The 11,872-nt window shown below is 51.0% G+C and overlaps 1 protein-coding gene across 1 annotated transcript; it reads right to left on the bottom strand.

Annotated features, from left to right (window-relative positions):
• Positions 1 to 1,645: 1,645 nt before the first annotated feature.
• Positions 1,646 to 4,375, bottom strand: LOC104064303 (lysozyme C-like). The gene is made up of 4 exons (XM_009566626.2): positions 4,149 to 4,375; positions 3,643 to 3,801; positions 3,330 to 3,408; positions 1,646 to 2,683 (listed from the first exon to the last, which is right to left on the bottom strand). The coding sequence occupies exons 1-4, from the start codon at positions 4,300 to 4,302 to the stop codon at positions 2,623 to 2,625; spliced, it is 453 nt and encodes a 150-aa protein (XP_009564921.2). The 5' UTR covers positions 4,303 to 4,375; the 3' UTR covers positions 1,646 to 2,622.
• Positions 4,376 to 11,872: the final 7,497 nt, after the last annotated feature.

Raw genomic sequence — 11,872 nt, 5'->3', positions numbered from 1 at the left:
GAGGAGAGAAGGCTCTGAGGAGACCTCATAGCGACCTTCAAATATCTGAAGGGACTACAAGAAAGCTGGAGAGGGGCTGTTCACAAAGGCTGTGGGGATGGGACGAGGGGGAATGGGTATAAACTGGAGAGGGGCAGATTTAGACTGGATGTAAGGAGGAATTTCTTCACCATGAGAGTGGTGAGACACTGGCCCAGGGTGCCCAGAGCAGTGGTGGCTGCCCCATCCCTGGAGGTGTTCCAGGCCAGGTTGGATGGAGCCTTGGAGCCCCTGATCCAGTGGGAGGTGTCCCTGCCCATGGCAGAGGGGGTGGAACTGGATGATCTTTAAGGTCCCTTCCAACTCAAAAGTATTCTATGATTCCCCACAGAATGTAGTACAAAATAAAAGGTGAATCAAAATTCCAGGTATGCTCAGAAAAAAAATCCCTTTTCCCTTTCTTGAAGAAGACTACAATAAATGCAGGACTTCAATGACTTGGCAGCGTCAGGTTAACACCAGGGCATCCCTCAATCACGGACTGCAGACCCGCAGGCACCAAATACACCCGAGAGTTGACGACGGTGTGGCTGTTGTAGGATGCTTTTCCCATGGGAGGTGCCAAGAGTTGCCCATTCCCAGCCCCAGAGCTCTTGGGTGCAAGCTCTGGAGAGGATCATGAAATGCTGAGAGAAAAAGGGATCCAGATTGTGAGAGAGGAGAGGGTTGGGAATTTTAATGTTTCCCTTTTTCATGCTGAGCCTGTAGGTCAATCTGTGTGGCCGGTCGCGTGTGTGTCCATGTGTAGGAAGGATTGTAGGCACAATCGTCGAATGGTTTGAGTTGGAAGAGACCTCAAAGGTCATCCAGTTCCAACACCTTGCCATGGGCAGGGACACCTCCCACTGGATCCGGTTGCTGCGAGCCCCATCCAACCTGGCCCAGAACACCTCCAAGGGATGGGGCAGCCACAACTTCCCTGAGCAACTTATTCCAGTGCCTCAGCAACCCTGATGGTTGGATGAGGTTAGAGATCTTTTCCAACCTTAATCATTCCATGATTCTATGATATATATGTGTGTATGCGTGTAGGGATGTGTTGGTGTCTCGAGGTGGTGGATGCGTGTTTGCCCACTGGGAACCCATGCTCAGCCTTGCTCCTGGACCTGGGATTGTGGAGCTGTGGCAGGATTCGGCAGCTCCTGGTGGGGGCGTTTCATTACTTCCACAGCTCCTGGTCTTTTTTTTCTTGGTTATATCCCTTGGAGAAGCGTACATGGTCTTAATTTTTAGGTAATCATTTTACCAGGGTTGAACTCCAGATAAGGAGATTTGTTCAAATCCCCAAATAGACGGGAAGTGTCTGCACTGAAGACAATGACAAGGGAAGACCTTGACTCAAGTCTTTTTGAGTTTCCTCGGATACCTCATGGACACCAGGGTGTAAAATAGCTCTGCCTTGAGTTACTTAATGAGAGGATGAAGTCTTGTGGGTAATGGGAAGGGAAGGAGCCACTGTCTTCGCTGTAAGTGGGAAGAGGGGCTGCTGGCAAAGCTGTTTTGAGCATTTTTCTGGGTTTTTTTTTTTGCTTCAGCCATCTAAACCATCCGCCTTTCATAGCTGGTTCACACATTCACATTAGACGAGAGTTAAAGCATCCCTTTATTGCGTACCATAAAAGCAGTCACTGCTCACCAAGCAGCAGAACAAAGCATCTGAAGAAGCAACCACGGTTTCAGTATTGTCACCTTCCATTGGTGCACTCCTCTGGATTCAGCCTTCGTTTGGAAAAAGGATTCGTGACCTAAATGATGAAGTATTTCCCTTTCCTAAATGGCTTTCCCACCCGTTATTTCCTCATAGAGATGCTGCCTGCATCCTTCCGAGACTTTGTTTGATCTGATACCTCGAAGGATGATAAGAAAAGCCCTATTTAGCCAAACGGCCATCCATGACAGTGTCCAATCTCGCAGGAGAAGATGCTCGGACGAGTTTAAGGAGCAAGGTCATAGTTGTCTCTAGGTCATAGTTGTGTCTCTCTGTATTCCCCATCTCGGGCAGTGACGGCGTCCCAGGGAGAAGATGACTGCAATTATGCAGCTCTTAGAACTAATAACACCATTCATTAATTTTCCATATTTTCTACACTCAGATAAGAGAGAAAAAAAGAAGGAAAAAGGTAATGAAGAGAGGGAAAGGAGAACGGGAGGAAGGGAGGGATGAAGGAGAAGAGAGAAAGGCCCAAGAGAGAGAACAAAGAATGAAAGAAAGTAATGGAGAGAGGGAAGAACGGGAGGAAGGGAGGGATGAAGGAGAAGACTGAAAGGCGCAAGAGAGAGAACCTCTAAACATTAGTCAGGGAATGAAAATCCTGAGATGGGATTATGGAAGTAAATGGCTGAAATTCCAGTTCTAATGCACTTCTGCTAAGTCCTACTAAGCCAGTGGCCTTCCAGTTCTCTACTTGCGTTGCAGTAGCGCGATGTCCTCGTAGCGTTACCAATAGCGAGCACCCTTTCTACCGTAACGATACGCTGCTCTGAATTCCCCACACCCATCCTTCTTCCGTGGCCTCTGCTCCGTACACCCTCGCTCTTCACCCTTGGGAATCCTGAGGAAAGAGTTGCCGCTTCTGGAATGCTTTAGCAACCCTTCACATAGGAGCTCAGGTTTTTGCCCTTGCAATGTTTATTCCAGCCGACCCTGGAAAAGAAAGACACGATGTAATCTGAGGAGTTAGCTAACGGCTGAACTGGTTATAAACCCCAACTTCGTTAGTCTTTGAGAATCTTGGGTGAAGAAAGCTTGATAGGATGAGAGGAAATGGCCTCAAGTTGCACCAGGGGAGGTTTAGATTGGATATTAGGAAAAACTTCTTTACGGAAAGAGAGGTGAAGCCCTGGCGGAGTCTGCCCAGGGCAGTGGGGGGGTCCCCATCTCTGGAGGGGTTCAAAAACCATGTGGTTGTGGCGCTTTGGAAGATGGTTTAGAAGGCACAATGATGTGGGGCTGGTGGTTGGACTGGATGAGCTTAGAGATCTTTTCCAACCTTAATGATTCTGTGATTCCATGAAAACTGGGCAGGAAAGATATGAATCAATGAAAATTCTGGTGGGCTCCACCTAGGGAGCTGGGGAAAGGAAATCAACGGGAGAGCTCTGGGAGGGGAGGGCAATTTAGAGAGTTAGAGCAGTCGCTGGGAACGAGTCCTCCTCAGCTCTTCCAGCTCTAGGAGATGGACTGTACCTTCTCACCCATTGCCACCCCATCACCCCCACCAGTGAACAGCAGGATTTCCTTTGCTCTTCTCTGCCCACTCCTCCCCGGGGTCCACAGCTGTTGTCCTTACCAGGGTTTGAGGCCCTTTGCCTCTTGAGCAATCTTCTTGGCACACTGCATATCATCCTTGATGTTGTCATCTTGGAATTCTGTCCAGAAGGGAGAAAAGGGCATCATGAAGGAAAGAGGGGTAGAGGGAGACAAGAGATAGATGGGCAGAGGGAAAGATGTTCATCAGGAAGGGTGGGTGGGATACTGAGGAGACGGACAAATAGAAGGACATTTGGAGAGAAATGCCCAAAGCACCTCTAGGCAGATGTCATGAGCGGATTGCTTTCGTAGAGTGGGCAAAGAAAAGCTCTTCGCTCTATCCCACCACTTACTTGAGCAGCTGGTATGGCAGGCGTTCTTGGATCCATGGGTCTTGCCGTCATCACACCAGTACTGACTGTTGATCTGGAAGATCCCGTAGTCTCTGCTTGCACCGTTGTTATGAAACGCTTTAGTGTCGTAACTGCTCTCGTGTGCCACCAGGCAGACCCCTGCGGGAGGAAGAGGACCCGGAGAGGGAATATCGAGGTCTGCTCAGGGTAAATGGGAATTCTCAGAGGAATGAAGGGGAGGGATCAAGGGGGAATGAAGAGCTGGAGAAGTCATTCAAGTGGTGATATCATCAATCTGAGAAACAGATGAATAAATGCTCGGAAGGATAAAGCGCTGGATGGGTATTTGTTGTCGAAGCAACAGAAGGGGGCAAGAGATGGAGAAGGGAGATGATGAAGTCAAAGGGACGGAGGGACAGAATAGTACTGCTGGAAGACTGCAAAGAACCTGAGAGGGACAAGGGTGGGGTAGGCTGAGAGGCGCAGTGGAAGCTCTTTATACTCACAGTCAGCTACAGTTTTGCCCACGAAGCCCTCAAAGCTATTCTGACGTAGGATCTTCACCAACTCACACCGGGGGATGATTTTTCCCTGGATGCCTGGCAGAGCCAGGCCAAGGAAAACAACAAGAAAGCCGGAGAAGAGCATTGCCTTTCTCATAATGCAGAGCAGCAAGAAGGTGCCAAAGCCGCTTGAGCCGTCTGTCTGTCAGAAGTGCCTTCAGCGCCAGCCTTTTATTCTCGCTCTCAGGAGGGGCACCAATCGGCCAGCAAAGCATGGCTGGGAAGTGTGGGAGGCCTTTACAGGAATGAACCAATAAGGAAGTGGGCCAAAAGCCAAAGACAATTCCTGGAGGATGCCAGGACCTATTTCAGCAGCCCTGCAAGACCGGGGCATGTGCGTGAGTCGCCATCCTTCTTGCTTTGGTTTGTCTCATTCTACCGCTGTCGGTAAAGGGGGGAAATTTCTACAGACAATGATATAGCTGGAAATTCCCTAAAGACGTGAGAAGACCAGAGGGAGACTCACAGAACCATTAAGGTTGGAAAAGACCTCTAAGCTCGTCCAGTCCAACCATCAGCCCAACCCCACCGTGTCTGCTAAACCGTGTCCCCAAGTGCCACGGCCACACTGTTTTTGAACCCCTCCAGGGATGGAGAGTCCCCCACTGCCCTGAGCAGCCTCTGCCAGGGCTTCACCGCTCTGTCAGTAGAGATATTGTTCCCACTATCCAGTCTAAACCTCCCCTGGTGCAGCTTGAGGCCATTTCCTCTCATTCTATCATTTGTCACTTGGGAGAAGAGCCCAACACCCGCCTGGCTCCAACCTCCTCTCCAGGAGCTGCAGAGAGCGATGAGGTCTCCCCTCAGCCTCCTCTTCTCCAGACTAAACAGCCCCAGGGCCCTCAGCTGCTCCCAGAACCCCTGTTCTCCAGACCCTTCCCAGCTCCGTTCCTTTCTCCAGACACGCTTCAGCCCCTCAATGTCCTTCTTGGATCGAGGGGCCCAAAACCGAACCCAGGACTCGAGGTGCAGCCTCACCAGCACCGAGTCCAGGGGTCAATTCCTTCCCTGCTCCTGCTGGCCACCCCATGGCTGATCCGAGCCAGGATGCTGGTGGCCTTCTTGGCCACCTGGGCCACTGCTGGCTCGTTTTCAGCCGCTATCAACCAGCACCGACAGGTTCTTTTCTGCCAGGCAGCTTTCCAGCCGCTCTTCCCCAAGCCTGGAGCTCCATGGGGTTGTTGTGACCCAAGGACAGGACCTGGCACTTAGCCTCGTTGAAACTCATCCAACTGGCCTCAGCCCATTGATCCAGCCTGTTCACGTCCCCCCACATCACGAGATAGACATCTGTGTAGTTTCTCTCAGAGACACCCTCCCATGGCACCAACTTTTTCCGTCTCCAGCCATTTTTTTTGAGGGCTGGGGTCTCTCTTTCCCGTAGGGTTGCTCAGTGCTCTGAAAACCCCAGGCGAGTGCCTGGAGGAAGAGTTTCCACTGTAGGTCCTGCCAGGTGCACCAAGACCCTCCACCATGCAGGTCATCCTCTCCCTGATGACTCAGGAAGAAACATAGTGTTGGAAAGGAAGGAAATTCTCAGCTTTGGGTGGGACTTGGTCCTGCCAGGCACAGGGTGGACGTAGGCGATGGTTGGGGGAGGCTCCAAGCAAGAAGTTGCGCGTTACAGATATGAGGCAAAGTCTTATGTCAATACACAAACCAATTGTTAAAGGAATGGTTGATCAGATGACCGACCTAAAGGAAATGGCTTTACTGGAAAAGGGATTGCAATAAGATGATGGTTCAGTCATGGAATTTGCATAATAGACACTGACTCTTTTGTTATTCCAATACAGAACAAACAGAATCATAACAGATCTATTATATATAATATATAGTTAGAGCTCCAATATTGTTTTTAGGACATGGGATGGGCTGAGGTACTCCGTGCTCTCCGCACTTGGGCTTTAGTGGCAACAGCTGCTCGCAGGTCTCCACATCTGCTGATGAAATTTGGAGATCTACGCAGACTGCAGAGTTGACATGAAGAAACATTTCATTATCGAGGGGTTGTGAAACACTGGAACAGGCTCCTCGGAGGGGTGGTCAATGCCCCGAACCTGTCAGTGTTCAAGAGACATTTGGATAATGCCTTTCATAACATGCTTTAGCTTTTGATCAGATCTGAAGTTGTCAAGCAGTTGGGACAGATGATTTCTCTCCTCTCCTCTCCTCTCCTCTCCTCTCCTCTCCTCTCCTCTCCTCTCCTCTCCTCTCCTCTCCTCTCCTCTCCTCTCCTCTCCTCTCCTCTCCTCTCCTCTCCTCTCCTCTCCTCTCCTCTCCTCTCCTCTCCTCCTCTCTCCTCTCTTCTCTTCTCTTCTCTTCTCTTCTCTTCTCTTCTCTTCTCTTCTCTTCTCTTCTCTTCTCTTCTCTTCTCTTCTCTTCTCTTCTCTTCTCTTCTCTTCTCTTCTTTCTCTTCTCTTCTCCCAAAGATTTGCTGATTTGCCTGAAACGGCAAACTCTGTGGCCGTTGGGAAAGCAGGGCTGGTGGACCTACCCCTTTCCGAAGGCTTCCAACACAATATCCTGGATGAGAAAACCAGGTTCTAAGGGCTGGGCGGATGAACTGCGAGGTGGGTGAAAACAAAATCAACCTCCAAGTGGAGCGGCTGATGATTGTATGTTTTCGTGGTGGTCGCTTTAGAGATGTTTTCCGCAAGGGCTGATGCTGGAGCTAAACCTGCTTGCACGTTCACAAACAGAATGGGGACAGGACTTGACTTGATATAAGGAAGAATTTCTTCACCATGAGAGTTGTGGCTGCCCCATTCCTGGAGGTGTTCAAGGCCAGGTTGGATGGAGCCTTGGAGCCCCGGCGCCAGTGGGAGGTGTCCCTGCCCATGGCAGGGGGTGGAACTGGATGGGCTTTGAGGTCCCTTTCAACCCAACCCATTCCATGATTCTAACTTGATGTCAACCAGACCCTGAGAACTTATCCCTGGAGGGGTTCCAGGCCAGGTTGGATGGGGCTTGGAGCCCTCAATCCAGTGAGAGGTGTCCCTGCCCATGGCAGGTGGTGGAACTGGATGATCTTTAAGGTCCCTTCCAACTCAAACTATTCCATGATTCTATGGACAGAGCGTGTCTTCAGTCAGTTCGTAGAGAAAAACCAGTTGAGGAATTGTTGATAAAAACCACTGCTGTTTTAAAGTATCTTAAAAATATCATAGGATCATCAGGCAGAAGACGTCGACGAGATGGGTCCCGGTTAATGATTATCCTCCCAATTTTTGTGATAGGAGCACATGGGCTTTGAGTTAAAGTTTGTTCAGCTGTAAGAGTTTCTATAGATGAGGAAGACCAGGCTTTGGGAAATAATAGTGCAATTTATTAGGATGACTTTTGAATGGGCAACTGGGAACTTAAGTAAATTTAAAAGTTCCGAGCAAGCAAGTTTGGACACATTGAGCCAATAATTGGGAGGAGATTGGGAGGAGATTTGGAAGAGACTGGGAGGAGTTAACTGATGGGTGAACTTGGCAGGTAATTTTTGGGGTGATGACCACCAGATACCCCTAGAATCAAAGAAACATGAATGGTTTGGGATGGAAGGGACTTCAAAGCCCATCCAGTTCCAACCCCTGCCGTGGGCAGGGACACCTCCCACTGGATCAGGGGCTCCAAGCCCCATCCGACCTGGCCTGGAACCCCTCCAGGGATGGGGCAGACACCACTGCTCTGGGCAACCTGGGCCAGGGCCTCCCCACCCTCACAGCAAAACATTTCTTCACAAGATCTCATCTCAATCTTAGATGAGAACCATTTCCCCATGTCCTCTCCCTGTGCTCTCTGATCCAGAGCCCCTCCCCAGCTTTCCTGGAGCCCCTTTCAGCACTGGAAGCTGCTTTAAGGTCTCCTCAGAGCCTTCTTTCCTCCAGGCTGAGCAACCCCAACTCTCTCAGCCTGTCCTTGGCTGGAAGGTTCTCCAGCCCTCAGATCATCTCCGTGGCCTCCTCTGGACTCGCTCCAACAGCTCCATGTCCTCCCTGTGCTGAGGACTCCAGAGCTGGACACAGGGCTCCAGGAGGGGTCTCACCAGAGCAGAGGGACAGAATCCCCTCCATCCCTGCTGGTCCCACGGCTTTGGATGCAGCCCAGGACACAGTTGGTTTCTGGGCTGGGAGCACACATTGTTGGCTCATGTGCAGCTTCTCATCCCTCAGCACCCCAAGTCCGTCTCCTCAAGGCTGCTCCCATTCCATTCTCCCACCCAGCCTGGATTTGTGTTTGGGATTGCCCCAACGCGGGTGCAGGACTTTGCACGTCTGTGTCTGTGCAGACCACCAACCATTCACCGCCCCTCTGGTGGAGGGAGAATACAGGTTTGATGGCGTGATTCCAAGGGACTCTCTTCCACCATGAGAACCTGCCATGACATCCAAAGGGATCCAGAAAAGCTGGCAAGACTTCAACGAGGACCTCTTGAGAGCACGGATCTCTGGGAAGCTGCACAAGTGGGACAGGAAGCTTCTGCGGGTGAAGAGGGAAATCCTGAGCGAGGTCAAACACAATGAAACAAGGACGCAGGGTGTAAGTAGGGATGAGGAACCGAGAGCCGTCCCCCAAATGGAGCTGCTGTTTGGAAAGCCAAAGCTAGGCTGGAGATAGAACTATTGATGGATACGAAAGGCAACAGAAAGCGTTTCTAGAAGCATGGGGGCAGCTCCAGGAAGGCTAAAGAGCGCGTGGGTCCGTTGCTGAGCGAGGCGGGGATCCAGCGACGAATGACTCAGAGAAGGCTGACTTCTACTCACTGACTTCTTGGCTTCACGGACGTGATGTGCGTTGAGGTCCTTGTGCCTCATGATGAGTCTGGAGAAGAGAAATACCACCCGCAGGAGGGAAGATCTGGTTGGGGATTGACCCAATCTCCGCTTCTTTCTGCATCACACAGCGTTAGTAGAGGCTGGACCAGATCCACGGTGGGAGTGGTGGTGAAAGCCCATCATGTTTTGAAGTCTCTTAAATAGATCTCAGGACTTATCCAGGATGGGTCCCAGTTAATGATTATCTTTTGGGATTTCTGTGTGATGGGAACATGCGTTTGGAGTTAAAGTTTGTTCAGTTGTAAGGGAACCATTCTTTCTGGAAATAATGCGATTTATCAGCACGGCTGTTGGATGGGGAACCGAGAACTTTAGTAAACTGAGAGGTTCCAAACAATCAGTTTGAAAATACTGAATCAATAGCTGGGGGTGGAGGGATTGGGAGGTGTTCCAGGCCAGGTTGGATGGGGCGTGGACCCCTGATCCAGTGGGAGGTGTCCCTGCCCATGGTGGGGGTTGGAACTGGATGGGCTTTGAGGTCCCTTCCAACCCAAACCATTCCATGAATCTATGATTCTATGACTTGTGAGGGTTGGACTCGATGATCCAATGGGTCCTTTCCAGCCTTGTGATTCTGTGATTCTGTGATTCTGTGGATTTCAGTGTGATAACCTTTGGTTTTTTTACACCTATCAGTTTACAGGAGAATTCAGATTGTGTCTTTCCTGTTAAAGCTGCTGTTAATTTTTGTTGTAATCATGGAATCATAGAATAGTTTGGGTTGGAAGGGACCTCAAAGCCCATCCAGTTCCACCCCTGCCATGGACAGGGACACCTCCCACTGGATCAGGGGCTCCAAGCCCCATCCAACCTGGCCTGGAACCCCTCCACGGATGGGGCAGCCACAGCTTCCCTGGGCAACCTGGGCCAGGGCCTCACCACTCTCAGAGTGAAGAAATTCCTCCTTATGTCCAGTCTAAATCTGCCCCTCTCCAGTTTATACCCATTGCCCCTTGTCCCATCCCCACAGCCTTTGTGAACAGCCCCTCTCCAGCTTTCCTGTAGCCCCTTCAGGTACTGGAAGTTTGCTATAAGGTCTCCTCAGAGCCTTCTCTTCTCCAGGCTGAACAACCCCAACTCTCTCAGCCTGTCCTCATACGGGAGGTTCTCCAGCCCTCGGATCATGCTTGTAGTCTCCTCTGGACCTGTTCCAACAGCTCCATCTCCTTCTTATGTTGAGGATTCCATAACTGGACACAACACTCCAGGTGAGGTCTCCCAAGAGAGAAACAGAGGGGCAGAATCCCCTCCCTCCCTGCTGGCCACGCTGCTTTGGATGCAGCCCAGGACACGGTTGGTTTCTGGGCTCTGAGCGCACGTTGTGGCTCATGTGGAGCTTCTCATCATTCAGACTAAACGTTGAGCGCATAACTGCACCAAAAGGTTAATTGAAATATCTGTGCTGGGCGCTGCCCTGGCAGTGCACCCTCTGTTTCTGGAGGGATGGCGCCCTCTCCGGGTGTGGAAACAGTGCCCTAAAATGAGAGGATGCATCAACCATCAAATAAATACCGGGATGTGGGGATAAGGAAAGAATAGCGCTGCTGTTCTAACGCTGAAAATGAATGAGGTACATTGCCTTTCCACTCCTACTTTTGACTTGGGGGTTCAAGTACCAAACCCAACATATCCTGTACTTTTGAAGACAATTCCGTGCAGTGAAATGATTCATTTTCATGCCCTTAAATCCTTGGGGGTTTGTTCCTTGAAGTGTAGAACTGACGTGGTAACCTGAAGCTCTGCATTTGAGGCAGAAATACCCATTCTGTCATAGAATCATAGAATCATTTGGGTTGGAAGGGACCTTAAAGCCCATCCAGTTCCACCCCCTGCCATGGGCAGGGACACCTCCCACTGGATCAGGCTTGGATTTAGATTTGGAAAAGGGACTTCATTCCCCTTCGGTTTTGAAACCGCTGTTGTTCTGCTGCTGAAGGAGAAATAAGGAACACAGGGAAACCCTTGGCTGGTAATGGTTGAGATCTCACTTTGCCTCTTGGGTTAAATACTATGTGTAACTGCGCATTTTGGAATCCCAGAATGTCCTGAGTCGTCTCGGAATGTCTCTTCCCAAACTGGCCGTGCTGGGGCTGGCAACAGGATGGGGGAAAGGAAGGGAAGAGCATTCCCTGGCTCCTGCAGGGCTTTGCATCACGGCATGGGGCTGGATGGCTTCACCCTCACAGTGGGTGGGAACGACCCCAGCAGCCTCCAGCAGAACCCAAGGGAAGCAAAGGGGTCCTGAGGGCACAGCACCAGTGCCAAGAGGGAAAACACATCTTCAGGAAGAGAGGCAATGGAAGAAGATGAGAAGCCCTGCTGAGCTAGGGACCAGCCCGGCCCCTGAGTCCAGCCCTGCAGCACCTGCACGGCTCAGCTCCCACCTCCATCTGCCAGCAGATCCCCCCGCCTGGCATAGCAGGACCCCCAACCTACCACGAGCACCACCAGAAGGGATTCAGGCCCCAAATTCCCACTTCCCACCCCTTTGGGGCTCTTGGCCGGAGAATGTGGCACACAGTACCGAGTGGAAGCCCATCCTGCAGCACCCAACCCTGGTACCCATCACATCGGGACCAAACTCACCTCCAGGAGATGTTCCAGGAGAACAAGAAACCCCTCCACATGTCCCTTCCCCACCACAAACAATAAACTACCACAGGTATAAACTGGAGAGGGGCAGATTTAGGCTTCACATAAGGAAGAATTTCTTCACTGTGAGTGGCTGCCCCATCCCTGGAGGGGTTCCAGGCCAGGTTGGATGGGGCTCGGAGCCCCTGATCCAGTGGGAGGTGTCCCTGCCCATGGCAGGGGGTAGAACTGGATGGGCTTTAAGGTCCT

The sequence above is a fragment of the Cuculus canorus genome, chromosome 24, assembly GCF_017976375.1.
Source record: "Cuculus canorus isolate bCucCan1 chromosome 24, bCucCan1.pri, whole genome shotgun sequence".
NCBI lineage: Eukaryota > Metazoa > Chordata > Aves > Cuculiformes > Cuculidae > Cuculus > Cuculus canorus.
This window is presented reverse-complemented; position numbering and strand designations above follow the sequence as displayed.